The sequence below is a fragment of the Anopheles gambiae genome, chromosome 3 (assembly GCF_943734735.2).
Source record: "Anopheles gambiae chromosome 3, idAnoGambNW_F1_1, whole genome shotgun sequence".
In the NCBI taxonomy this organism is placed as follows: domain Eukaryota; kingdom Metazoa; phylum Arthropoda; class Insecta; order Diptera; family Culicidae; genus Anopheles; species Anopheles gambiae.
In genome coordinates this window covers 204711-232708 of record NC_064602.1, presented here as the reverse complement: position 1 = coordinate 232708, position 27998 = coordinate 204711, and the positions used below count along the sequence as shown (strand labels likewise).

The 27998-nt window shown below is 42.9% G+C and overlaps 7 protein-coding genes across 8 annotated transcripts in view; 3 read left to right on the top strand and 4 right to left on the bottom strand.

Annotated features, from left to right (window-relative positions):
- Positions 1-27513, top strand: part of LOC133392691 (uncharacterized) — a 30199-nt gene extending 2686 nt beyond the window's left edge. Inside the window, exons 3-6 of one of the 2 annotated variants that reach the window (XM_061653244.1) lie at positions 13330-13434; positions 13571-13943; positions 24288-24655; positions 25578-27513. In XM_061653244.1, the coding sequence (XP_061509228.1) occupies positions 13330-13434; positions 13571-13943; positions 24288-24655; positions 25578-25732 (1001 nt within the window). In that variant the 3' untranslated portion in view covers positions 25733-27513. The remainder of the gene's footprint in view (positions 1-13329; positions 13435-13570; positions 13944-24287; positions 24656-25577) is intronic. The other variant, XM_061653246.1, reaches the window with a different exon arrangement.
- Positions 3-1359, bottom strand: LOC5668277 (uncharacterized). Its single transcript, XM_001689005.2, has one exon. The coding sequence runs from the start codon at positions 1267-1269 to the stop codon at positions 547-549; it is 723 nt and encodes a 240-aa protein (XP_001689057.2). The 5' UTR covers positions 1270-1359; the 3' UTR covers positions 3-546.
- LOC133392692 (uncharacterized) lies at positions 1981-2894 on the bottom strand. Its single transcript, XM_061653250.1, has one exon. It carries the CDS (start codon positions 2849-2851, stop codon positions 2096-2098), a length of 756 nt encoding a protein of 251 aa, XP_061509234.1. The 5' UTR covers positions 2852-2894; the 3' UTR covers positions 1981-2095.
- LOC1278220 (uncharacterized) lies at positions 3514-4458 on the bottom strand. The gene is made up of 2 exons (XM_317775.5): positions 4300-4458; positions 3514-4230 (listed from the first exon to the last, which is right to left on the bottom strand). The coding sequence occupies exons 1-2, from the start codon at positions 4345-4347 to the stop codon at positions 3604-3606; spliced, it is 675 nt and encodes a 224-aa protein (XP_317775.3). The 5' UTR covers positions 4348-4458; the 3' UTR covers positions 3514-3603.
- On the bottom strand, positions 5705-6885 carry LOC1278221 (uncharacterized). Its single transcript, XM_061653247.1, has 2 exons — positions 6729-6885; positions 5705-6654 (listed from the first exon to the last, which is right to left on the bottom strand). Exons 1-2 carry the CDS (start codon positions 6774-6776, stop codon positions 5767-5769), a joined length of 936 nt encoding a protein of 311 aa, XP_061509231.1. The 5' UTR covers positions 6777-6885; the 3' UTR covers positions 5705-5766.
- On the top strand, positions 9689-10638 carry LOC5668276 (uncharacterized). Its single transcript, XM_001689006.2, has one exon. The coding sequence runs from the start codon at positions 9776-9778 to the stop codon at positions 10526-10528; it is 753 nt and encodes a 250-aa protein (XP_001689058.2). The 5' UTR covers positions 9689-9775; the 3' UTR covers positions 10529-10638.
- Positions 11544-12608, top strand: LOC5668275 (uncharacterized). The gene is made up of 2 exons (XM_001689007.2): positions 11544-11654; positions 11730-12608. The coding sequence occupies exons 1-2, from the start codon at positions 11622-11624 to the stop codon at positions 12516-12518; spliced, it is 822 nt and encodes a 273-aa protein (XP_001689059.2). The 5' UTR covers positions 11544-11621; the 3' UTR covers positions 12519-12608.
- Positions 27514-27998: the final 485 nt, after the last annotated feature.

The window sequence follows — 27998 nt, the reverse complement described above, 5'->3', positions numbered from 1 at the left end:
GGTCTTTTGATACAATAATGCACTTTATTTTGACTTGGAATCTGAGCATAAAGCTGTAACTGTGTTGCATGTAATGTTAATGTCAACTTACGGATAACCGAGATTTTTCAATTTCTCGTATTTCCTCTCAGCAAGAGGTTAAATTTTTCCCAGCATTCTACTGCAACAAAACATGAAAGAGCAGTTTGTACTACGATACGGGCGGTTACGTAACAAGGTACAACATCAACCCTCGTAAAAATTGCCCCGACTGTGTTATCCATAGACTAAGTGTGGTTATCTTGTTTTGGAGTGCTCAGCAATTTACCTGCATCACTTTTCTATCATGTTGTATGTGTATATATGTTGGATATTTGTTTAGGATACATGCTCCTGAAAAAGGATGTTCTTGTTCGGACACTACTTAATTGCTCTCGAGCCCTACTTATTCCGTAAATTACCGCCTTAAGCCACCCGAAAACCTGAGAGCGTAGACTGCTTTTGTCTACTTTATTTAAAGTCGCGTCAAATGTGAATCGAATCTTTTATCCACACGGCGTGCTTAACTTAAAACAATGCACCACAAATCATTACCAGCTGCGAGCGAGCGAGCTCAATGTACGAGCGAAAGGATACTTCGGCCACCGTCATGCAGCTAATGTAAGTCCCGCGGATCTTGGACAGGTCGGCTTGGAATGCTGCTACCTCCTCGCGCATTTCACCAATCGCAGTTGAACTGTTGTTTGCCTTAAGCTCGCTTTCCTTCTGGCGCAGCTTTGCCACTATTCTGTCAGGCGTGTAGAACACGTTATCACCCCGAAACACGTCCAGCAAACGTACATCGACGACTGATTGCTCCAGCTCACCGATCGTACCGTAGTAGGAGGAAATGTTAGCGCTCAACGCTTCGTCGGCCGCATTAATACACGTCGTGTATGCCACACCGATCACGTTGACCGTTTGGTTGAGTGCCGTCGAGACGAACTGCATGCACTGGCCATCCGCAACCGAGCGGTTCTGTGCGTTCATCAGCTCGATCAGCGCATCTTCCTGGCGTGTGACGGACATTACGAATGTTTCCTTTGCCAGCATCATGTCGGTGTGAAACTGGGCGATAGCGTCCGTTCCTTGACGCTCTAGTGTGAGCAGCTGCTGCTGATCTTCGCTCACCGCTGACAGGTAGCTGGGGACGATGGCCCGGAACTTATCGATTACTTCCTGGGCACCGGGACGGCCAGCATAGCTCCCCCCGGCAAGTGCCAGTACATACACACAAACGAGTAATTTCATCGTTCTAACGATTTGATAGCTCTACTATACCGGAAAACAAAACCGGGACTGACACTCTGGATGCTGAAGCACTGTGTTAATACTGGGAGCCACAGTGTAAGGCTTTAAACAACTTTTTTCGCCACTAACGCAAAAGATAAGATCAGCGGTCATATCGGACGTACGCAACGGAATGATTTATCTTACTGACGGATATTCGGATTACAAATATCCGTTAAAAAAAAAAAAAACAAACATTTACAGAGCTGGTGTTATTGTCGTTCTTTTGGAAGACCAAATTCATCCGCCAAACGCATTGTTTCCGGGAAATGTCTAAGGTTAATTTGTTCTTTCGAGTTTATTTTCGCGTTAAAAAGCACAAACATATTTAATGTTTCTTCGCACTGAACTGGCTCTCTGTGAATGAATCTTTTTCTGGTTCGAATTTAAACACACGTAAAATGTATTACTTTCAAGAAAAGTAATTACTTGTGATTGGTATAAATTGGTGAAATATAGTTGCATTTTATGTATTCATTGCAAAGGGATCCTTTAAAATTGATATACAATTCCATTTTTTCCTTAGTACTGGTGTATTTTATGAGTTTTTTGTGTAAATGCGAGTGGTATGCTCATCATTTCAGCGTAATGTACGAAAAGAATTTTTTGGCACTCCGATTGCATGCATCAAACGAACTACTTAACGCAATAAAAATAGAATATAACCGATACTTGGTTTAACTCAACAGACAATGAGCAGATATTTATTCATTCGTAATCAGATATTACGATAAGATAACTTAAGATATATATCAACTTATATCTTCTTTAGCTACTGGCTATCCGCTTACTGACTTGTGCACAAATTACCCATTCCTTTGCCAATTTCGCATGTCAGTGCTGCGCCACATATCATCGTCAGCTGCAACTCACACATGTTTAATCCCTGACCCAGCAAAGCGTATGCATTTTCCATACATATGCCGTAAGCATCCTGGATTCCCACCATATCCTGGGTCACCTGGTCGATCATGAACTGCACCTCGACGTCCGTGATCAGGCTGCTACTATTACGCAGTGCTTCCATTTTCTCGTTCAAACGCGCAAGGATTGGCTGTGGGCTGTGGAACACATTCTCGCCCCGGAACACGTCTAGGAGGCGTAGCAGCGACAATTGCTGTTCGTAATCGCCCAGATATGAGTAGTACTCTTCCAGCTTGGTTTTGATCGCATCATCCGCAGCATTGATGCAGTTGGTAAATGACACACCGGCTAGGTTGACGGTCATCTCACTACTCGTACGGACGAAGCCCATACACACCTGGTCTGCTTTACGTTGCGCTCCAATTTGCTGCAGGATGTATTCCTCGCGCCCAATTACCTGCTGTACGTATTGCTCCTTTTTGCCGATAATGGTTAGATGAAGCTCAGCCAGCTGGTTGGTCGCGTTGGCTTTGATCGCATTGATGAAGATTTGCGCTTTCTGTATAGAAGGTTTGTACAATGGAGCGATCTCCTTAAACGTCTGGATGACCTTTTCCGTGTCCGGGCGACCGGCGGCAGCGATACCAGCAATGGCCAGTAGCACGATGATGCTCTTCATGGTTTAACTTTAGGCACAGTATGAATAACACACTAAATGAGCAGACTGGATAAGAGATGATCTTTTATACGGGCTCAACACACACGAATAGAAAACGAGGGTCTGTGTGTACATAAGATTAATATTTGGGCGTATTTAACTGTGTTTACTGTTTATTTTAGTCACAGTATGAGCTGCTACAAAAGAGGGGAAGTAAATTCGTACGGAAGCATTCATCTTCTTTCTGAAATTTTCTGGTTTTGTTTTGTTTGAGTCGCGTGATCATTTGTGGAAAAAACACATGAGATGGTGCGTATAACAAACCATTCAGAAGCATTTAGCCGGAAGTATTTCATTAATGTATATTTGTCATATTTCATTTTTGTTGTTGCCGTGTTTCAGTGTCTTAGATAACGACCCCCCAAAAACATACTGTTATATATCTATCATTCTCAACGCATTTTAAAGAGGTATAAATGAGGTTTTTGAATACAGTAAAGTGTGATAACACGCTTTAATTATCGAGCTTATCGTGGGTGAAAATATGAATTTCACGAAGTACATGAATATATCCATATTCGCTTAGATACATTTTAGATATTTTTGTCATATCAAATTTATCATTTTATTTATTCGCAATATTTGTCATTTTGTATGATACACCAAACTTCACTACACATACATTCCAGTTAATCCTTGTGGCTGGATTTTTAGAATAATTTATTACATTCGAAGAACCAAGCAGTGATAAAAGTAAAAAAAAACTTCACACCTTACTCCAGCTTTTTCGCACACACATGCTTGTACTGCTTCGAAGTGCCTTCGAGCGAAGTATCCAGTGTGGCCCGTGCCACCTTCATGCACTCTGCAAACTGTTCTTTCACCTCACCCAGCTCACTGCGAATTTCCTGCAACGATTCCGCAGTCAACGTCGGCAGCTTGAACGTGGCACGCATTCGCTCCTGCAGCTTGCCCCGAATACGGTCCATGTCCACAAAGATGTTCTCACCCCGGAAAGCGTTAAGCATGTTGGCCTGATCGTACTGTTCGCGCGATACCACACCATTCGTTGCATCGTACAGCTTTTCAAACAACGCATCATCGACACGGCTCAGGCAGGACGCATACGATACACCAGCTAGATTCAGCATCAGTGCCGTCTTCTGGCGGATAAAGTCTACACAGTTCGGGCCACTTGCCTGTGCTTCCGCGGTGGACAGCTGCTGCAGAATCGACGACTCCCCATTTATGGACGAGCGGACGTACTCTTCTTCGGCCAGCAATAGCTGTGACTGGACGAGCGATACAAAGTCCTCATCAGCACCAAGCATGCGACCCTTCTTCACGCGCTTTAACTGGTTGAAGAGATTGAGCGTCTCTGCCCGATCAGCAACGGTGGCCTACGATAAGAAGAGGGAACAGACCTCACATTTCATCAGCTGTTTTAGAAGTGAAGTGGTTCTACTCACCGATATGGCTACCGACAACAAGGCTGCTAGCAGAAGCAGTCCCTTCATTTTGTCTTGCAGTTTTACACCCTCAGCCGAATGTTTGTTTCAGCTGGTCTGCCTTCTTCCAGTGGCAATAAGTGAATGAACCAACAGGGGGCTGCGTTCAGTTGTTTTATATAGCCGTGACGCGGGGCTGCTTGGTTTTTATTATCTCAAAAGTCAAGTTCAAGTGATCAACAGCTCCCCTTATCTCTGAGGCAAGCTGATGGTATCGTGAGGTAGAATTAGCGATAAGCTGCACGGTTATAGAACTCGAAGAAATAACGATAATTGAAAAGGAAGTTTCGGAAAAAGTTAAGGAATTTTATTGCGTACTTGAAGAAGGGTATTTTTCCCAACTGCACAAGCAATTTCCGAGTGGTGTAACCCAAATCATCGCTTGCTATGACCAACAAAACACCAAACAAGTATGCAAAGTTGATCGATAAAGCGGAAGACAACGTTCAATCATCGAATTGAATGTATCAATCATGGTGTGGCGTGATGCACGGTTGAGGTTGTTGCAAGTAGAGGTCATATTTATTTTTAAATCGAGCGCATATCATTACGATGCACTTTTAGTCGGAATGCATGATGTCATACGAAACTTATGTTAACACACGCTTCTTTTTTATACTACAAAAACATACATCAATAGTAAACAATAGTTTTAAGCGCAATATTTAACTTTTATTTTTCTTCTTCTTTGGCACAACAACCGCTGTCCGTGAAGGCCTCCCTGTACCCACTAGTGAAGTGAGCTTGGCTTTCAGTTACTTATTGTTACCATAGCAGGATAGTCAGTCCTACGTATGGGGACACGGTCTATTCGGGACTTGAACCCATGACGGGCATGTTGTTAAGTCGTACGAGTTGACGACTGTACCACCAGACCGGCCCATTGAAAATTTATAGATGTCAGTTAAACCTTTATTATGATTGATTAGTCTACAATGTTTTCTGTTTTCGTTCAGCAGCTTCAAAAATCACACAATTAAAACCTTTTTTATTGTTGCGAAAGCACTTGCCACGTGCTGTATCGTTGCGTATCGTTAAAAGACGTTTCGCTACGTACAATGTTACAGTCTTGGCATACTTATTGATAGAGTATGTCAAGTGTATTACTACTGCTCCACTTTAGCATTGATAATCTCAATCTCAAATCTCTTAGCGAATTCTCAACAAAAACAATCGATGTAGAGCTTACAAACCTATGTATATTTAAATGATGGAATGGCTTAAGGATCTCTAGGATATTCTAATCTCATCCTATCAGAGATTCGATTCGATTCTCAAAAAGTCAACGAGAACCAAACTTCTAATGGTTTTGAAGGCAGATCGAAGGGTGTTATGGTTGTTTGGGTAATAAAAATCAAAGAAAGTATTTAGACTAAACAACACAATTCTTTACTATTATTGGTAAATTTCGATGAACATTTGTTCCCCTTACAATGCATTTCTATAAACTACACCTGGAGTAGGTGGTTCCGGTTCAGCCACTTCAGTGGGAGGCACTTCCGTTTCGGTTGGAATCTCGGGCGCTGGTTCCGATGCCGGTTCGGTAGATTCTGTCTCTTCTGTTGCTTCCGTTTGCTCGGTTTGGTCTGTTTGTTCCGTTTGCTCAGTTTCCTCCGTTGGTTCCGAGGTAGAAGCAGCCGGCAGTAACGATCCGAGACAGATTTGTTGCAGTTGCGTAAGCACCGTGCCAAGTGTGGTCTGTAGCAGCTGGTCGTTCATCGTCAGGCAACTGGTGTAAGCCGCCCGAACCTCACCCAGCCGACCCTCGAACGCTTCAACCAGAAGGGTCAGCTCCTCGGTCAATTCGGTCGGAGCCTGCTGCAGCGAGGACAGCTTCTCCACCAACCGATCGACAATGGTTTGCGGGTTTACGAACACGTTCTGCCCACGGAACACATCGTACACGCTCAGATTCACGAATGATGTTTCGTTCACTTGTAGCTCAGCGTACACGCGCGTGATTTCTGATGCAAGCGAAGCATCAACGTTGTTCAGGCAGTTGGTGAAGGACACACCCGCAAGATTCATGTTCACGTCGATGCTTTGGCGCAAAAACCCGAGACAACTGGTATCGATGTTGATGCTCTGTCCGTTCACCTGCCGTAATACGTTCGCTTCTGTCTTGATGGCGGTTTGCATGAACGATTCTTTGCGCGATGCAATGTCTATGTTGAACTTGAAGATCACTTCTGAGCTGTTCAGTTTCGCTCCGGCCACTGCCTGGACGACGACATCGCGCAGCTGCTTGTAAGCAGGATGGAGGTCGCGTAGCGCATCGATGACTCTAAGAGATGTTTCACGTTGTGCTAACGAAACCTGTACCGAGGAGCAAAAAAACGTTTAACGATTTGTATCGAGTTCGTTCAGAAATGGAATGAAGAAAAACTTACACTGAGAACGCCCATGAATAAGGCAACCGTAAAGGTGAAGGCTTTCATTCTGAAATTTGTGTAGTGATGCCTTGTGGTCGATCGCTAGCGTAACGAGTTGCTATTACACCTCCTGTCTGGCTGGTACTGTTGGTCGAGTTCAGAAAGCTTCGAAGTTTTTATACCAACTTGGAATTAGTTTTCAAGTACTTCATCATCCTCTACTATCGCGTGCGTTTGGCGCATAGTAGCCCTTCGAGTACTGTCCACGCGCGATGGCCACCGTGCTAGTGTACGCAAGCCTCATTGCCTTCCTACCTTTCCTTTGCCACACACTGACGTGGAATTCTAATCAACTGTCACACGCCCCGAAATCGTCGAAATGCCGTAAGGTTTTGCAGACACGGGAAGAAGTTTTCCCTCGGATCGAGAAGATAACTCCGTTATCGAATTGCTATAGTTAGGCGATAAGGGTGACGTAGGAAAAAAAGGAATTGCACTTTTGCATAATTAGAAGTTAAGTGGAGCATGATTGATGCTCCATCGGGTCTGGGCGAGAGCATATGGTCAGAAAATCGATAGCAAGGTGTCGACACGCGAAAGTGTCACATATCACGATAACCGATCGCATCGAATCTAACTCGGTCAGATTAGATCACTGCCTATCAATAGATTGCTTTAGACACCTTTATGCCAGTGTTTGACCGGCACGAGAGATGTCATCTTCCTATTAACAAACACTCTTCATCCAATTGAAAACGGGGATGTACTAAATCAGAGAGCGCCACTTTACTGCCACCTTAATCTTGTATGTCTGTTCAATCGGTGCTTTTTAATTCTAATCTATAAATGACTCTCTCTAACCGGTATAAGTAGAATGTGGAGTGGGCTCACGTTACAAGCCGTCGTTCCGGGCTACGGAGTAATAAGATTTGTTGCCATTCAGTGCCGAAAGTAGCGCGCAATCGTAGAGCGATTCGTGGAATCCCGGCACTACGAAACAATCATATCACAGTCAAGAGTTTACGATATGTTTTATCGTATTTGCTCAATCGATTGTTGCGGAAAAAGTTATAGTGCAGCCGAGTGCTGTACGTTGTTCAGTTGCCGCATGTGCAGTTTGAAGTGGCTGTAGAGTCGAACCTGATGCGTGTGTCTGCGAAGCGTAGGAATCCTAGAACGTACGGCTGCTTATTCGACGTGTCATGTTCTTGATTCTGATTGTCTTCGTGATAGATGTTGATATGTTGTTCTGTTCTGTATGCCAAAACTATTACATTTCATAACTAAAATGTTGCTCAAAGCTATATGTATTGATAGCATATCTAGGATATATCGTATAAAAAACATTTACGTTAAAAAAACACTTATTTTTTTCTCAAAAATCTACATTTCCCAACTGATTGAAAATAAATTCGCATAGACATTTGTTTTTATCAATTATCTCGAGCTTCAACGCTCATCCTCAATGTTGGATTCATACACTACGCCCCTAACAAACAAACGTAAACTAGAAAAACAATCATCCCAACGACTCAACATCACCACCGCAAACCACAACTTTGCTTCATGATACCCCTCACTCATCCAGACAATTTTCTCCGGCTGTAACTGAAAGTTGACTCAAGCTGCTCAAACAAACTCGAAGAAGAAGCACCTCAAATGACACCACTGCGGGTACTGGTGTGTCGGGTTTGGGTCAGTTTTTTGTACTTAGATTTTCCTTCCTTCTGCCTTGTTTATTTCTACGTGTTTTTCCGGCCTCTTTTTGCCGTGCAAGAATTTCGGTTCATGGTGCAAACTTTCCCAATTTCACAGCAATGTGCTTGTCGGGCTCTCCGCGCTCATCGTTGCTGCGATACTTTGGCATCAGTCGTTGGGGCTTTGTGGGGCTCCGGTTCCACGTTTCACGGATGGCGGAGCTGGTCAGCACACAAACGGTACATGCTGAGAAGTACAGAAGACGAAGTAATTTACAATGACCCAGAATTCAAAAGTCTGCGACACCGTCAAACTATCCACGGTGCAGAAGAGGACGTAGCAGGATTCAGACCTTGTGGAATGCAAGTACGAGCTCAGATGAAAGCCAGCTTTGTTTTGGCTTTATTCTGCAACATGTCCTCTACAAACCATGTAAAACCTGGTGCTGGAATAAGTGTGCATAGTAAGCTTTCTTATCTTGTTACTTTTTTTTTTCTTAAGTACAAAGCGACATTTGATTATATGCCAAAGAGCAATTTAAATATATAAATTGTTTGATATGGTTTTGTAATTATAGCATGAATAAGAAAAAAACATTTTCCTGGAATTTCCTGGAACCTCGACTACGCGGTTTAGTCTGACTGATAAGCTCAACCTCCCTCACTTAGATCTGCTATCAAACCGCAAATCTCACCACGACCGAGAACGGTACAGACTTCAAGATCCCTCCGATTGTGAATCACGACGACGGCCAGCCTAGTTCCGGTGATTTACACAATTGGCTTGGCTACCTTATCGCTTATCGCGACACTTGCCGCGGTGTTAGAGTAAAGCCACCACCATTGCATGGGACCTCCCACTGCACTTACGTTCCAATATCCTTGCAATCGTACATGATTTCAAAACAATCCAGAAGGGAGATCTGAGCTAATTGCAACTGACACACACAAAGATGGTGGGGGTGTTATTGAACTGAAGCCGGAGCGTGTGAATCAACTAGACCTTCCTTAAGATTGCACGTGTCAAATTGCAAATCCCACATGACAGCAAGGAGCGATACGGAAGTACAAATTGACCCAGAAACCAAGCCCACCTGTCCGATCTGCGTCTGATGAATTGATAACTCTGTCATCTTGATAAGTCGTTGCATCTGAATACAACTGATTGCATTGATTGAATATTGCACAAAGAAATTCAATTCCATGGGAATTGAATAATGCACGATAGGCCAACTGAGATGTCCGATATTTGACTATAAAATGAACTGTAGAACGATGATGAACGCATTATAATCCAAGTAGACATCATCGAACGCTCACCATAACGCTGTATCAGTTTCCTTGCGCACAAATTCACTTCAGTTCAAAATGTCGGTAAAGGCAGTGTTTGTTTTGCTAGTTCCGTTGTTTGGATTGGCCCTAGCCCAGCGAGAACCTTCGCTCGAAGTGATGAGCGCGCTGAAGGAGCTGCAACCGCGCTACCGAGAAATTCAGGACTACGCCATCAACCAGCTGACAGAGGCACGGCTGAACAGCTCCCAAGTTATCTTTAACTTCCATACCGATGTCCTTACCTCAAAAGATCAGTACGTAAGCAACACGATCGAAGAGGAGCTGGGTGTGTTGATGATTCTCGATCGGCAGCCGGAAACAGTGGATCGAACGTGTCTCGGATTTGTGCGCAGCAGCGTCGATATGAACGTGAACCTGGTTGGCGTTTCGTACACTAACTGTATCGTACGGGTGGACGATTCGTTGGCTGGTATTGTATCGGAGTTTTACAAGACGATTCAGCAGGACGAATCACAGTATACGGGCAGTGGACTGTTTGGGGTGTTTCGAGGAGAGAACATTTTCCACGCTCCGGCAGAGCTGATGAAAAAGTTGTCCGAAAAGTTGGAGGAACTTCGCGAAAATCCGACCTTTATCGCCACCGAGCTGTTCGACATGATAGTCGAGTTCGAGCAGGAGCTAAAGGAGGTAAAGACGGGCTACGACGAATGTCTAGAGGATGGTATGCAGCTGCTCCGAAGTGTGCTGGAGATTGCCCGCACTCAGGTTGCTCAGGTGTGCCTGGGCCAGCTAGAGGAACCTATTCCCACGACGACAGTGGCTGCGTAGATAGAGAGCGCTTTAAGGAGCACCGAAATTTGATTCCCTGTATCATTGAATTTTATACTAACCAACAGGCAGCTGTCATAAATAAAAGGAAAATGCTTTGAAGTCTTCTACATATAGGTGATGCTTGTAACAAATGTAACACACATAAATAGGCTTCCAGAAAAAATGGAGATCCATCATGTGAAGCGAAACAAAGTTTACAAAAGTTCCATTTGATCTTTTTTTGCTGTTTTTGCCTTCAGCCGTTAGCAACTGAAACTTTCCACGCTTTCAGGTGGATTCCCGCTGGACCTAAAGCCACACCGGGTTTGAACCCATCTACTTGCGAAAAATTCTACCATACATGCGTTCTTTACACCTTTCGCACCTTGTTGGAAATTTGCCGAAGGTCGACATATGCAGGCACACATGTTGGCGCATAATTCAAAAATTGTGATTGATTGATTTTTACAATTGGGCGTGAGTTTGCGGCTTCCCTTGATAGAAGAAAGCAAGCTATCGAGAAGATATTATAAAATTGAGTTTGGTCTGTGTCCTCACTGAGTGAATTATTGTTTTTGTTCCATTTATCTTTAGCAATAGCGCTAAAACAGTCCATTTTCAGAGCACCCTGGCAACGGGTGCCAGACATTGCCATAAAGATGTCGCAACATTGCCGTCCAAATATCAGGAATTGTTTTGCAAACCTCATACTCTCACTCTTGCAAACGTTGTAATCCGCGACTTCCTGCCTTTGGATTAGCAGACATCCGTGACCAGACCTCCAGTGAGGGCAGAGCATGCACGAGCATGACCGTGTGCAATTGTAAATAATCCGTGTATCGAAAGCTGTAACATCGTGGTGTTGTGACTGCAAAACACCTTTCGCGACTGGTTTTTGTTTTATCAGTCAATAAAAATCTAAAATGCAAAGATTAAACCCAAATTGATAAGCGTACGATAATTCGTAAACGATAAAGTTGTTGATTTGGATGCCGAATCTCGAAACCTACGGCACCGTATAAAGCGCCTGTTTCACTAGACTGAGAAAGTTATTCACAGATATCCATTCCTAGAAGCAACAGGTTGTTGACGAGATTTTAAAACATTCAAAATGAAGCTTCTTTTGGTGGTGCTTTTTGCAAGCGTAAGTACTTTGAGTGGCAATAAATTGAGTTAAACTTTAGTTTTGTAACATTTTTCCAAACATGATGCTTTGCAGGTTGCTTGGGCCCAGCGTCCACTAACGGTGGCTGTGATCGATAAAATGTATCAAGTGTACCCGATGTACCGTCAAATCCAGGACTATGTGATCAACCAGGTGGCGGATGCACGTATGGCGAGCTCTGCTCGAATCGACGAATTCCACAGAGACATCATTATGATCAAGAGTAACTACCTCGCGACCTCCATCAGGCAGGAGCAGGATTTGATAACCCAGATCAATGGCCAACCGCTTTCCGTCAATCAGCAGTGTCTGAGCTTCCTTCGCCAGAGTGCTGAGGTTAACATGAACCTGGCCGGTGTGTCCTACAGTACCTGTATTACCAACGCCGGTGATTCCCTCGTAACAACCGTAAAAGCTTTCTACGAGCTGCTAGACACGGACGAGGCGCGTTACGTCGGTGTCGGACTGTTTGAGGAGTTCCGCGACGAGAATGTGTTTTTCGATCCTCAGCGCATCATCTCGAAGCTGGAGAACCGCGTGTTCCGGCTAGAGGATTACCCAACGCACATCGGTAGCGAAGTGCTTGATGCTGTCGCTGGGCTCTCCAACATGCTGGAGAACATTCGCCTGAACTACATTAACTGCATGACGTTGGGCGAGCAGATGTTGAGGTCCGCGCTGCAGCTGGGATTGCTACAGCTTGAACAGACTTGCAATGGCAATTTGATTCCGGTCGCAGAAGAAGCCCCAGTACCACCTAACGTGGGTGCTACATCCGAACCCACAGAGGTACCCACAGAGGAACCCACACCCGAGCCGGAGACACCTGCACCAGAACACTAAGTTCTTTCCACGAGAGAATTATAAAATGGAACACAGTTATAACTTTTATAATATTGGTGCGTCATTGGTAATAAAATATGGCTCCTTGAATGATCGATATATTTATCACTATTTTTAAAATGTGGTAATGTGTAATTTTCCCCATTTAACCCCAACCAATCATTCTTTAGAATTGCTGCTGATATGGTCGAATGCGATAATAAAATACCTTCGAAGATAACACGGTGTTATCTACTCTTATTATCAATGAATAAAACCTATAGCTTTCCCTACAAGCTTTACAACAACGTCATGGATTTAACGATACCGCATTAAGCCCTCCAAAATTAGACCACAAAGATGGAATTATCCATGTTCCGGAGGATAAAATTAACTTAATACAAAAAAAACAATACAACGATGCAAACACCTTTCGCTACAAGCTGCCCTTGCAGAGCTTGGTTTCGTTACGATGTTTTGACGACGTGCCGTTCTGTTGACTCTGACCTTGCCCCTTGATCCTGGGATAAAATATTACATTAAATATGCATTAGCCCTGCAGCATCTACAGTGGTAGCTTCCCGCCTTTTATGAGCTGCAACCTGAAGTTCCAATCTGTGCTTTTTACTAAAACAGAAAGCGATTATTTGGAATTGAAATGAGATTTTTATACCAAAGTCTTGTAATACTTGTTTGGTTTCTATTTTACTAAATACACAATCCAATTCCAATACACATCAGTTAGCATGATTTTATCGATAATGAATGAGTCAAACTCTCCATGGAACTGAAGTATCCTCTCTTACTTCTTATACTCCGAACTGCATTGCAGGCCATCGGGAAGTTACGGCTTCCCCGGGACAGAACCGGTTGACCACGGACGATGCTATGTACGGCGACGACCGGGCCGGTCCATCGAACCCTCAGAAACGTGGAGGTAGGCGAAGATTTAAATGATGATTGTCTAGCGAAACTTCATTGAAAGTGTAACTCACCTGCCGGCGCTCGGTTTGCTTCCTGTGCAATTCAAACTCATTTCCATTCGTCTCTCTCCCGCTTCTTTCTCTTTCCAGTGAACCCGTTGCTCTATCGGGAGGCCGAACTTCGGAACGACTTTTCCGGTAATTCGATTCCCCAGAACGGAGTGTGGGAAGATGTGGACGTACCGCTGCCGGGGATGCCGTATCCGTTGGAACTGTTCGATGCACCCATCGAGCCGGGTCCTTTCGACCGGTTTAACCAGCAGCAACAGCAACAGCGGACGTACGACGTACTGCAGAACCTGCTGAGCCGTCAACCTTCGCCGTACAATCCTCTGTTCATCGGCAGACCCGTGTCCGGTGGGTACCCGGTGAGAATGCACGGCTCTGGCGGTGCCTACGGTACGGAACGGAAGAAGCGTACTTTGGCAACTGGGCCGGCAAAATCGTATTCCCATCAGATGCGGTAAGTGCAGGTGGTAGTATTTATCTTGCGGAGTGAAAGTTTTAAACGAATTTTTAACAATAGTTTGAATTGGCTGTGGGTTTGCCTGGTAGTTGCAAGATGGTTTGTTGCTCGAGTTAAGTGATACCGCTTGCCGAATGAATGGCTTACTTTAGTGGTGGAACATTGGCTTCATATAATTAATTGCTTCTGTTTATAGTTTTGCTGAATTATAATTAATGATTTGATACATTTCGGAATGGATTTACTTTATTTCTTTAAATTGAGGCATAACTATCCTTCTTCATATAACTTACTAACATATAACTTCTTCATAAATAACTTGCTAATTTGGTATAAAAACAGATACACTAAATTACCGCATATTTGCCACTACCCAACAAAGCTTCATTTAAGTGTAAAGCTTCATCTCCCATGGATGATAAAAATAGTCATTTAACCAATCGTTAGCTTCAACCTCAAGAAAATAGCTCTTTCAGTTTCCTTTTCCACGTCTCTTAACCAATTTCATCGCATTAAAGAAAGCTAAGCATCTTGTTTTGCGTAAAGTGACCTTTTTCCCACAGCCACTTGAATTGAGTTAAATTGATTTTATACGATATTCTTCCAATCTTTAATGTCGTTCAAAGACAATGCCAAGAGAATTATGGCTCGCATCGTGATGTAACATTTCCTATAAAGTCAGTAATCGATGTTGCTGTACAACCATCCTGGATTGGTCTTGCCTGTCTTTGCTTGTCCTTAGCATTAGCCTCAATCAGTAGCAAAACAAACCTCGACCACTGGGACATAGTAGGGACAAATGGTACACAGACGCCCTCGTGCGGTACGGCATCGTTTGTCAATAAAGTGTACGGTGCGTTTGCTTTCTCGAGGGAGGTGATGCTCGGTAGTGAAAGAGGCATATCGGAAACAAACATAGAAGAAACTGTGCAAAAATCGCCAAACACAATTCTCGAGTGGTATCGTTGTACATTTCGATTTCATTACAAGTTCCTTAAGTCACAACTCGATGGCGTACACTAGCTTTTTCCTGGACTGAATTGCTTTTTTTGCTGAAACTATTTTTCTCAATTTTATGATAATTTTATCGTACTAGACGCATGTAAGCTATGCATTTAAACTATCAATTTAAAGTTTTATTGCTTCAATGCGTTTTGCTCAATGATTTTCCATACAATCAGATTTGCGTGTGTAATCGTCCGATGTGTTATTTTCGGGAGAGCCCCCCTCCGATCAGGCGGCATTGGGTCACCAAAGGACGGCGAGAGAGGTTTCATAATACTCTTTTTCTTTGCCACCCTGTGTCATACTGTATTCAATTGACGTCAATCATTTCACCACCTAGTTGCGGGCTGAAATTGTATTCTTTTTGCTGCTTTCGTTCGTTCGTAGCTTTCCAAGAGCAAAATATGTCAAACGTCCTTTCGAACAAATGTGACCGAACAGATCGCACTCACCGCTGTCCCTGTTGACTGACCCCTGAGCTAACACTGTTGCTAGCTCGTCGAAAGTTTGCCGTTTTCGTTTTTTTTTAATTTCATACGCCCCATTGAACAAAATTCTTTAGAAGAGTCTGATTTATGCTGGATTGAAAAAGGAAAGGGAAACATATTATCTCCCCCCTCATATGCCCTGCCCCACATTTCGTCAATGATATGCAGAGCTGTAAGATGGGGGATGGCCCCATGATGGCAAAATATGGGATGCAGATCGCATTAATATTAATAATCTTCCGAGCAGCGCACAGTAGGTGATAAGTGTGCTGCCTTTATCGCTGTATATGATGTGGTGGTGAAGTGCGAGACGAAAATAAGAAAACACTATGTTTTCTGATTCCCATCTCATCTGATGGGAGGGAGACAAAACATATGAAAAATGTTATGAAATTCAAAAACTCTACTCCAGCGGTGTACTAAGAAACCAATTTGGAGCCAACCTCCCGTTTCGACACGATACAAACATCCGGACGTTGATTTATTCCGTGAAACATCATTAGCAAGTAGTGACGCTGCTTTCGCCACGTGGAAGCGATAGTTGATAGTTATTTTATATGTCTTCTGTCCTATCCTTAAAGTTTATGGAGCCAACCGAACCGAACGCGACGAATAAGTGATGCAAATTGATGCAAATAATCGGCATCTGAAAACAGAGCGAGGCACCGATTTGTTGATGCTCCAGCGCAATTGTTTAGAATCAATCAATGCAAACGAGCGCGTGTCAAGCGTGTGTCATGAATGCAAAATGGTTATTGCTGTAATTTAAGCTGTCGACAGCGTGTTGCTTTCATCAGCAAAGCATTCGGAGTGAGGGAGCTGCAGCATAAGCTTTTTTAAGTTGTTTAAAGAAGATAATATTCGTTTCGATGCGATATCACTGCCATTATGCTGATGAGTAAGCATTTTGTACCAATTACCAAAAAAACAACTGTCCAAAAGTATGTTAAAGTGTCTCCATGGCTTTCTGTTTGTGTATGCACGTTTGTGTGTGTGTGTGTGTGTGTGTGTGTGTGTGTGAATTTGTTGCAAAGCCAAGATTTAAAAGTCCAGCATTCCTTATCCATCGTGCGAACGAACCCGACGCTCGAAATCAACGATAACTGCCACTCGAAAACTTGGGCTTCCTCTTTTTCCTCCTTTTGGGGCCATTCAACTGAAGTAAGGTTAAGCTTACCGCACTCACTACAGCAGAGACAGAGAGAAGAAGAAAGAGACATAGATAGATAGAGAGAGACAGAGAGATTGCGAAAGCGTGACGGGTTTTAAATATTGCTCCTAAATGCGAAACGAATTGTGTCGGAGGGCAGGAAAGGTTCCATAAAATCGAATTCTTGTCATCGGTAGCTTGTTGCCGCTTGCGATGCTGTGGCTTTCCTACAAACTCATACGCACACACGTATACATGGTAGGCTGCAGCAAGTAAAGAGGCTTTACGGATGCTTCGTTTTTCCAAGGGAGCAATGTTTGGATGGCAGCGGTACCAGCAATTCTTCCTCTATCGCTTCATCGCTTGAGAACCATTTTGATAAGCAACAGGAACCTTCTCGCGCACATGCTGGTAAGCTGGAGGGGGAATGAGAGAAGAGACGCAAGTGCCTGACGTACGCTTTGCATTCCGGTCGCATTCCACAGTGGCAGCCATATGGTACGGTAGCAATAGCCTGGCATTGATAGAAGAATTTAAAGGCTTCGAGTAAATCGATCCCAAAAACGTCCGATTTTACAACATGTCGGTGGTTGTGTATGTTTTTTTCGCCTCTTCTCTTCTTCTTCCTGTTGATATTGTTTGATCGTGAACGGATCTGTTATCAGCCCCCCTTCCTCCCTACCTCATGATTCATCCATACAAGCTTTAAGCTTCGTCTCCAGGTGCAACTTATCCTTATACGCAACGATTTTTGCGAACATGTTTCGTCAGTATCCAGCATCACCGTAGGCATCCGATCTGACAAACACGAACCTTGTGCTCTAAAACTTTCCTCGAGGGTATTGAAGATTTTGGGGAGCATTTCACCGGTGCAAAGCTTTGTATGACCGTCAAACGCACCGATGGGGTGGCATATTTCGTCACAATCGTCAGTACTACGCCGCCGAACACGTCAGCAGTTGTTTGGGCAACCCAATTACAGCACCTTCTGTGTGCCAGTCTCATATCACGGCACTAAACTTGCGGATGATTGACTTTTATATCCGTTCCATTGCGTCATGACCCCATTGTGTACGCACCAGCTGAATGTTTTGTTGTTCCATTCTCAAGACTGCGGACGAAACAGGAAACCTTTCGAGTAAATTAAAAAAAACACAAACATTCACACACACAAGGAACATTACCAATGCTCCACGAAACAACTATTATCTCTCCCTTTTTGGCTGGCTGGGTGATGATAATTAAGAGCTTCATTTGAATTCATTAAGTGATGGAAAGCTACAGAAAAAAACAGCCTCCCTGTTAGCAAACGCGAAGTCAGAAACAGACGGTACGAATTAATACAACTACTCGTAAGCTGCGAACGACAGGCGACAGGAAGGATGAAACTTTGCTGGTAGTCCGATAAAGATATGCAAAACACAACCCCCGGAATGGCTGCACAAAAGGCGCACAAACGCACTATTATCGGTAAATCCTGGCTCGAGCAGCAGCAGCACCACAATCACCAGGCGTCTCCATCCATTTCGCAACAAGCTATTAGTTGTTGTTGCTGGGATAGTAGTTGTTGCCGCTTTGCATGACCGTGCGTTAGAAACAAAGCCGTGCTGTAATTATGAAGCGTGAATGGAATCACGTTCACCTGTCGGTGTGTAATTGATTAGAAATATTAATATTATTTTCTCCTGACATACACGGTTATAGGTTGAGGTGTAAAATGAAACTGCAATGGACAGGGATGAGCGAATTGTTGAACTGAATAATAGCTACGCTCAATGCTCATACTTTATGTTAGTTAATGTGTTGCATATTGATGTATTTTTTCAATAAAATCTCTTGCTTTCCTTTTTGAAGTCGTATCACTTTGCAGATGCAAGCCTTTATTATCTAATGGTTAGTGCTATTGTATTCATGTTTGAAGTGTAAAGTTTTTCTTTACACCAAAACTCAACTCTTCTAGAATGTATCCCTTATGAATTCCCAATTGCTCCTTTTCGTTCGGTTTGTTCAACTATAATAGGGAAAAGTTAACACGCTCCCGTTCCTTTTCGATGCCCCATAATCATCATTCGTTGGAAGCAAATGGGACAAAATTAGACACCTCTGTCTGTCACGAAGAGGGTGTACATGCAGATGCACCCAATCCTGTCAAGAGTCGTTGCCAAATGTTCGGAAGGCTATTTTTTGCTGGAACTGTTTGTCGTTTTTCTTCCCAAAAATGCAAATCACACAAAACAGTGAATGCCTTTTTTCTTTTTATTTGACCGACAGTATACTAAAACTTCCTTTCTCTGTCTCTGTCTCTGGGGAAATCAACAAAGCAACCGACCGCAAGCCAAGCGCTCCTCTCCATTGGTTCCACTGCTTTTTTGTTCCTTCCCACTGGTCCCACCTGTTGTTGGCGAAAAGCATCTCGAACGACATACTCAAGGAATGCAACAAAATAAAGAGAAAACAGAAAGCACAGTACTACGTCCTTCTCTATCCACTAATGGTGCTACCGATGGCGGCTACCATCATAACTCGTGCACAGTGGTGTAAGTAAATGCATTTTCTCTTGTTGTGTGTGCTTGGTGCTTAGGGTGATTTTCCTTTTATGCCACTACACCTCCTCCTAAATCCTAGATCCGGGTGTCAATCCGAGACGGTGTCCACACGCTCGAGTGTCTTTTAGGGCGTTGCAGCATGTACATAATGCTGTTTATGGTAGTCACATAACGTACGCGGCTGGGCGATATGATGGATGTTGGCCACATGGTTTCACACTTTTACACAGTGCCGGGATGTGTTGTTCCCGATAGTTGAAGTTGATGCTCTCTTTAAAGATATTTGTGCGTTTTGTTTTTAAATGCAGCAAATATAAATTTATAGACCCTTCCCACACATATGGAAACATGATTTTAATCTTCTAGTACGCCACAAATTTACCCCTAAGGTACTTGCGATCGATTTGTGCCCTCTTACTGGTGCAGTTTCGTACGTACAAAAAGAGCGTACTATAAGCGTAAGTTCACTCTCAAATAGGATTACTATTCCCTGTTGCTCTCCGTTTCTTCCTTGCTTCACCCATCATAACACACCCGGCAAGATCCAGTCAAGTGGAATACAAATATTTACATCCCCTTTCCCCCCCGAGCTTCGATCGATCGTAAATTATGATTCCCATCAACGCCAACGAGCCAAATCGAGTGCACTTGATCTATCTGACCGGATCTTTCAGTTCAGTTTGGTTTACGTTTAGGATTGGGACCGGTTGTGCCACTTGCCCATAACCAAACAGCTTTATCGGCACAAGCGTTGAGTCTGATGGATGGAAGCAGCGTAACCAAACAGTACGATTGCATTGCCATTTGTTTCCTTCCCTATTACCCCATTCCAATGTCGAACAACGAGGCCTAATTATTCAGCCACCTGGTGATATATCATTTCTAATTAGCGAGTTAGTTAATTATCCATTGCCTGGCCGAACCGTTTCGTTGACGAGACCGTTCGCGTTTTTGCGAATACAGTGCAGTATTCCCGCTGCGAAGAAGCGCGCTGGCAACCGATGATGATGATAACACGGGGAAGAAGAAGGATGTTGGGGTTGTCATGATGGAATGTAGTTCGTACTTTCTGCGTGGTGGCTGGGCAGGAACCATTAGCGTTCGGTAGTAGCATCGCAACTCGATTACAGGAGAAAGTGAGCGCGTAAATTATGTAATTAGCAGCAACAGGTTGACAAGGTTGAGAGAGGAAAAATGGATCAGGGGGTGTGACAGGTGGAGGTGGGAACGAACCGACAATTCTGAGTCACATTTCCATATGAAAATCCTCAAGGGAATAACCTCGAAAGATGGTTTCGAAATTTCCAATCCGCTACGCTTGCTGTGACGATAACCTAAATTAGCTTCACATCCTTCATCGGGTTTAGAATTTAAAACACTTTTCCCACAACAAACTACCGAAGCTGCTAACGCGGTAAACGTAATCCGGGCAAAAAAGGAGGGTGACACGCGCTCAGAATACAATTAGTAGCCACTCTTGATCAAATGTTGTGCCACAAGGTGGAGCTTTTGCGCCTCTCAGTCCCGGTTTGCGTACCTACCTGTGTTACTGTTTTTGATAACGCTTTGCATAAGTGGTTGAAAAGAAAACCCGCCATAACCCAAAAGCGTAATTTCGGTTGACACCTTTTGTCTGCTGCTTGCTCCTCGAATTATCCCGTAGGGAGCTATTGCAATTAGCTTTGCCGGATTTTTTATGGGTTAAGAAAACGTTAGAACTACTGTTTTTGAAGTTTTGTAAATGTTTTTAATTTTTTTGTAGAAAGTGTTAATTCGAAAGCAAAGCAAAATCGAAATACTATACTTAACTAAATGCAAATTTTGGTGTAACGTGCCATTTAGTTGGAAATATAATACCTACATGTATTTTTTCAATGTACATATTAATAAGAGAAACTAATATTAATTTTAATTTAAATAGATTGCTTCCATTTTCTAGTACAACTAAGATTATCGTTCATTACATAATTGACTCATTTGTCGTGCTCAAGCTAATGGCAGTTTAATACATCTACACTATATTCACAACAAAAACGATAACCGACATTAGAAAATCGCTTTGTGTTTTTGTCGTTGGTTTCTTATGTGCTTTACTACCGGTGCCGGAATACTGAGAAATGACAAATGCAGCACAAACGTGAAGTGGATTACGTTTTGTTTTTGCTAACGCTCAACCAATGTCCTTGCCTTTGATTTGCGATTTTTTGCTTTTGATTTTCCTATTAACGGTTACATTTTATTTTTATTTCGCACAAGAAACAATTTTAAGCAATGCGGACTGCTGGCTTTCCAGATTTTACCGCAAATGACCGTAATTTCACGACTGATGCTCGTTTTTATTGGAGCATATGCCTGAGAAACTCAAAAAAAGACTAATACAATAACTCCCTTGAGGGATATAAAATAAACACCATACGACGGTAAACACAACCCGTCGAAAACTAACTTTACGGCATGGTGTGTTTGCACGCGCATGTATGTGTAAGGAGTTTGTACAATCTTTTCCCTTTTCAATTGGAAGCAAGCATAAGCAAGAAACAATTCCACGACGGTTACCTCGTGGGTTTAAATTATTCGTTGCGAAACGATTTTGCTTTTCGCGTTTGTGCGTTTCTCATGCGTAACGGTTCGGTGCGGTACGATCGATGATACGGTGGGCTTGTTGTGAATTGATTTTTTAATTGAATAACAACCAGTTCCTGGTGCTCCATTAGGATGCAGACATTCGAACCCTGTACAGGTGAACCCTGTACATTGCCATGGGAGGTCATAGTGGCAAACTGCCTACCAACACATCGGACGGACAAGGACTATCGGGCGCGCGCGCTCATTGTTGATGCATCTCGTTGATATCGCACGTTCTGGTAATTGGGTTTCATCAATCTGTTGATAAGTGAGGTCGTTAACAGGACACTATTGACGTCGGGGCTAGGCAACAGACCATTGGGCTTTGTGTAAGTAATAGCGGTGTCCTGAGATGCGACAAGATTGTATATCCCGCAAGGGGCTTACGTTACAATTATTCCTGAATCAATGCACTGTTTGAGGATCGAAGCTTGAATGTGCGTTTAGCAGGAAAGATACCCTCAGAAAGCTGTTCCGATGTTGTATATCGGTCGGTCTAGTGGCATCGATTCGGGATACAATTAAATGACAAATCGATGTGCTTTGTATTATGAGCATGATTGTTTCTTTTTGAGAGCGAATTAGACAATGTAGTATAGTACAAACATCCTTCGAAAGTTGTATAAAATATAAAAACTACAATGCACACTTACATCTCTCTATCAAAATGTCTCATCCTTATTATTCTAGGTCCAACTTGTTGTCGTTCACACCACATCAAAAAAGATACAAACAGTTCAACCCTAAAATCCAAGTGCTACAAGAGGCTAGACAACGATTTCTTGATTACAGTGACCGAACAGACGTTCTGCATTGTGTGTATGTGTGTGTGTGTTTCATGGAGAATAACACACTTGTCATCACACTAATGAACCTCTATGGGAGACACGAAAGGGTCACCCATTTCTTCTTCGTCATCCCTCCCTGATTGTACCCTACAATAGCTAGCTTTGTGTGTTTATCTGCAAAGATATCATCCACCATCACTACTGAATTACACAGTACAGTAATTAGATATCTTAAAAGACATGTTATCGTAATGCATGACGGCAATGGTGCTTACGGGGAGAAAGTTTGTTATTGGAAAAGGTGCCATTTTTGTTTTGCTTTCCGTATCTCAAGACCCAAGCTTCCCCTTTCATGCATCCAAGCTGCCCCTATTGCTTCGAGTGCAGACAGCGCTGTTTGCACTAAACCCATTAACCTTTCAGCACTTTTCCAAGGACTGGTTGGCAAGGTGTGTATTGTGCTGTGATCAATTATCACACCAAGAAGCGTCTTAACAGTTGTTTTCCAACACCAACGCCACAGCACGATGTCGAATGTCCTAATTAAAACGGAGTCAACTTGCAACAGAGCAGCACGCGAGCACACTTGAGTGAACAGATTTCCAGCTATTAGTTTGTTGCTAACGAATCAAATGATCGGCTGTGCTAACCAGACAGGTGCTTTCTGTCCAACACACTGCCCATTTTCATGTGTGGGAAGGGCGTATGCCGCGACCCCTCTTCTTCTCGTTACGGATCGAAGACGATTGATCCCATTCTCTGCCCTGATTCGCTCCCATCATTGCTCCAGTGACAATGCCAGTGGATAGCTGGACAGCAAATCTAGAATTGAATTAAGGTACGGCCATTTCAGTCGGCCTCTGGTCGGCCCACCGTTACACGACATGATAACGCTGCGGGATTCCATTATTGAACCACACTCCACTCGGCAATCGAATTAAATGTTCATTTCGGCAGAAAGGCTACCAGTTTTTTAGTGGCACGTTGCTGCTGCTGTTGACGTTGTGCCTTTCTTGTGCCATCCATTGCAAAAGAGAATGTCACTTTTATCGATGAACTCAGATTGAAGCTAGGAACCATTTGGAAGATGGATTTTCGAGGGATGAGAAGGACAGTCGAGAAAGATCACCTGTGGAGTGAATTGATGGATTGCTTTGCCCAAGGCGATGAAGATTTTTTTTACTATATGGAACGAATTGAACGAAGTGCTAAAGCTTAGCTTAGGTTACATTATTGCATACATACACATATTCTCGTACAGAAGCTTCACACATGTCAGCCAGAAACACATGTGGTTGAAAGTTTCCTCACACGCCTGTTGTTCGTAAAAATGAATCATTTTTGGTACAAAGTTTTTAAAGCAGCTTTGCAATCCACGTCCAATGTCCTCCCGTTGTCGTTCTCGTCGTCCAAATCCAGTTTGCGGAATTGATACATATGTGTGCTTCCTATCAGTGATTGCATTACAATGCTGGTAATTAATTTCGACGGTTTCAAGTGGAGCTGTAGTGTCAGTATAAGCTCATGTTTTCAGGAACATTAATGCAAACCCAAGCTAGCATAAAGCTGAGAGAAGCTCTTGAAAGCTGTTCGTGATGTGATTTTATTTAACACACAACTGGCGCATCCCTTCCATCTTCAAAAGGCTCTTTGAATCCCCTAGTGGGATTAATTATTAATTATAACCAAAAGCAATACCACTCACGTGAGTTTTTTTCCCTGCCATTTTCTCGTTCCAGCTTAAAGCGCAGCACGGGTAAGTTGTCACCAGCCGAAGTGTTCTCGCTGCTTGCGCTGATGGATTCACGCGATCCCTACCGACCGCTATCACCCCTGCCCGAGTACATCCCGGACGATCAGACGAACGATGTGTTGGCCTACGCTCCAAATGGAATGTATCCGGACGTTGCACTACCGCTGGCCCTGGAGCAGCTGCTCGGAGCGCGAGGTGGTGGCGGTGCAGGTGGCGATGGTTACGCGTACGATGATGCTGGCGAGTGGATGAACGGTTGGACGGAACCATCGGTTGACTACATGGGTATTCCAATGGCCGATCTGGATGCGCTTGGTGTGCTTAACGATGGCAAAACCGTGGGCTCGATCAATGGTAAGCGTTGTTACGTAATGTAAGCAGCAGTAATGGAGCAGAGCTAAGCAAGTGTAGCATATCTACAATACAGAACTTATTATAAACCACACTATCAACTATAGACACATTGTAACACACTTCGGAAAGCCAATCCACACTATTGGAACACATTCATTATAACTTCTTCTTCTTCTTTGGCACAACAACCGTTGTCGGTCAAGGCCTGCCTGTACCCACTAGTGAAGTGAGCTTGGCTTTCAGTTACTTATTGTTACCATAGCAGGATAGTCAGTCCTACGTATGGGGGCACGGTCTATTCGGGGCTAGAACCCACGATGGGCATGTTGTTAAGTCGTACGAGTTAATGACTGTGTTAATTCATTATAACACATTCAGCAAATTAGGTCATACCATAACAACATACCCGGAAGAGTTCAGGTCACACCGTACATATAAAAACAATTGTGACACATTTATTGAAAACACCCGAAAGACACATAATAAGTAAATAAGGCGTTACTGCAGCAAATTAGGAGAACCGAAACGTGACAGGATTAAAGAACGTGTATGTACGATCATCATATTACACAAGCTAAATCTGATAAAGTACCAGATTTGAGTTATCTTTTGAACATTTTGTTGCGCCTATAAACTCTCAATAATATACTTATTAATGTTGTTAATTAAATCAGTTATCTTAATATCGCGAATAGGTGAACCGCGCTGGGATTTATAGCTTTTTAGAGACGCTTTTTTGTTGTTTTGTTACTCAAACCGATCGTTTTAATCGTAACCACGAGTTAATTGATTATGTTGAATGACATACGCAATCGCATGATTTTGTTCTGCGTTTTGCATACATTTAGTCGTTTTCTTTCACTTTGTTCTTGTGTCCGCCAAAATCAAAGCAAATTTCCTCTAATTACTTGTTTTCTTTTAGCATACATGCCGCAGAAGCGCTTTATGGTGTCGAAGAAAAAGCGTAGCGTGACGCAGGCACCTTCTCCAGCAGCCGTCGTCGGTTGCAAGCCGGGCGATGCATCATGTGGCGCTCAGTCGCATCAGCAGGGAGGCATCATTCAAGCGGCCGCCTAAAGCATCACATCCCCGATACCGATACATGCGCATTTTGAGAGAAAGGACCCGTCCTGGACGCACACAAAAAAAACATGCACAACATGTCCCAAGGCTCACGAAATACCGGATACTACAAAAATCAATGTACCATATGTGTTAATTATTATTGTACTTACCAATTATTGTAACGCAACTAATCATTTCTAACGATACACAAGCAAGAATCAAAGAAAACCCCTTTTTCCCCATTGATGAGGCACATCATACAGCGCTGCTTTTGATGGAACTCGCTGCTCCAGGGCATCTCCCGCAAAACGGATGACACGACATGAGTAGCAATTCCATCTTACCTTTCACCGCTTTGTCTAAGTTGCACCGCACTGTTGTTTTAGGATAAAATGGAGAGGTACATTGGCAGGTTTGGAAGTCACGCTTAGGCTCACACATTAAGCATTTGCGTGTCTTTCGAATAGCTGCCGTTACGTTCGGTGGACATTTCGTTTCGTCAGTACCACTATGCAGCACAAACAGTTTTCAACAAACGAGGCGGTTAATTGCTGTATTGCTCTTCTTACTACTACTCACTTTTCTAGACGTTGAATGGCTACCATTGCAGAAGACATCCATGTATTGCTCGTTGTAAACTCGTATACATTACTACCACGATTTTAAAAAAACATGTGAAAGGCACAGCTAAATGATGATACTGATGATGATGAAGAGAATTTAATGCATTGAAATATTTATATATTTGAGGTCTATATTCATACGAAATTTACTAAGCGCATATACATGTACTACACAAAATTGAGGCTCCATTATACAGCAAGGTCGTATCTATGTAGGAGAGGCTAATGCACGTTTGGCATATTTCATCGTATAAACTGCTTCCCCTAATTAATCGACGCGGATCGGCACAAACCGCGCACGCATGATAACATGACAAGAAACTGGCTCAGAGGTAAATAGTTTTTTAGGTATAGTAAGAAATCCATACCATATATATATATAACATAAACATCTATTATGAATGCATACAAAAACAAGAGGCAAAAAGTTTGACAAAGTGTCGCACACGACAACACTAAACTGCATATTTATCGGACGGTGGGGAGAAAATTCCATTTCATCCATAGTATACTATCGTAGCAAATTAATTACAAAAACCTTTACATTAAACGAAATAAAATAAATGAAAAAATGATACCACAAAATGCAACAAACTACCACAATCAAAGTGTAACCATATACCCGTTGTGTGTACAACGGAGGAATAAATAATACAAAGAGAGAAACAACAAACACAATTTGCACCTGACATAACATAACACACAACAAACAATCAAACAACCAAACAGACACACACTTCGCTGCAGCAGCAGTACATACTGGGGCTGGAGTAATACAGGATACTTAGTCTACCTTGCATTGAACTTTTGTTAGTCCGCCGAGGACAATTGCAGAAAGAACAGGCGAAAAAATGGTTGAAATGAATAATGAAACGAAACAGTAAATAGAACAAACACGAGGATCAAGGAAGCGTAAAGAGAAACGTACCCTAACATCAGCCCCGTGACTGAAGAAGGAAGAGGAAGACTTCAACTAGAGCGTAGAAAAGAAAATTTACAAAGCATGGTTCATTGTTTTAAACCCCTTTCGCTAGGTTCGGCTGGGAGTTAGCGGGGAGAAAACTATCGATGAGAAGAAGAAGTCTAACAAAATTGAGAAAGGAAAAACCCATTAAAAATAAAAGACAACAAAACCGATGATTGATTGCGATCATTGTCGGGTTACTAGCATGAAGGAGGTAATTTTATTTGTCGTTTTGTCGATTTATTTCCTTTTCTGGTCTGAGTCCTGTAGATTTCTACCAGAAACTGTCTTGCGGTTTTGAGTAATTTTACGGTACGGCTCTCTTGTCAGTTGTTATCAGTTGTGTTAGCTGGTTGCGTTTAGAAAACATTTTCGAACTGATTCTCGATTGTGATTTCTAATTGTTCTTACAAATGTTCTGCATTGCAATTGAATTATACATTTTTTATTTAACATCTACACCATTTCTCTACATAGCTTGAATAGCGAAACGAAAGAAAGAAATTCAAGAAAGGGTTCCGAAGAATTATTTCTTATCAGTGTTTAAAATTTACTTCAAAAAACTTTGTAATCCAAAATTTTTTACGGAAATACGCGAAATGATACAAGAATGAAAAAAATTGTTACAAACAATCTCAGCGACAGCCACCTTAGACACAAACCATAGACAGTAGCGCCATCTATTGCAACA

Coding starts and splice junctions, on each gene's coding strand:
- LOC5668277 (XM_001689005.2), bottom strand. CDS start 1,269: ATGAAATTACTCGTTTGTGTGTATGTACTGGCACTTGCCGGGGGGAGC.
- LOC133392692 (XM_061653250.1), bottom strand. CDS start 2,851: ATGAAGAGCATCATCGTGCTACTGGCCATTGCTGGTATCGCTGCCGCC.
- LOC1278220 (XM_317775.5), bottom strand. CDS start 4,347: ATGAAGGGACTGCTTCTGCTAGCAGCCTTGTTGTCGGTAGCCATATCG. Junction 4,231..4,299: donor TGTTGTCGGTAGCCATATCG/GTGAGTAGAACC, acceptor TTCTTATCGTAG/GCCACCGTTGCTGATCGGGC.
- LOC1278221 (XM_061653247.1), bottom strand. CDS start 6,776: ATGAAAGCCTTCACCTTTACGGTTGCCTTATTCATGGGCGTTCTCAGT. Junction 6,655..6,728: donor TATTCATGGGCGTTCTCAGT/GTAAGTTTTTCT, acceptor TCCTCGGTACAG/GTTTCGTTAGCACAACGTGA.
- LOC5668276 (XM_001689006.2), top strand. CDS start 9,776: ATGTCGGTAAAGGCAGTGTTTGTTTTGCTAGTTCCGTTGTTTGGATTG.
- LOC5668275 (XM_001689007.2), top strand. CDS start 11,622: ATGAAGCTTCTTTTGGTGGTGCTTTTTGCAAGC. Junction 11,655..11,729: donor TGGTGGTGCTTTTTGCAAGC/GTAAGTACTTTG, acceptor GATGCTTTGCAG/GTTGCTTGGGCCCAGCGTCC.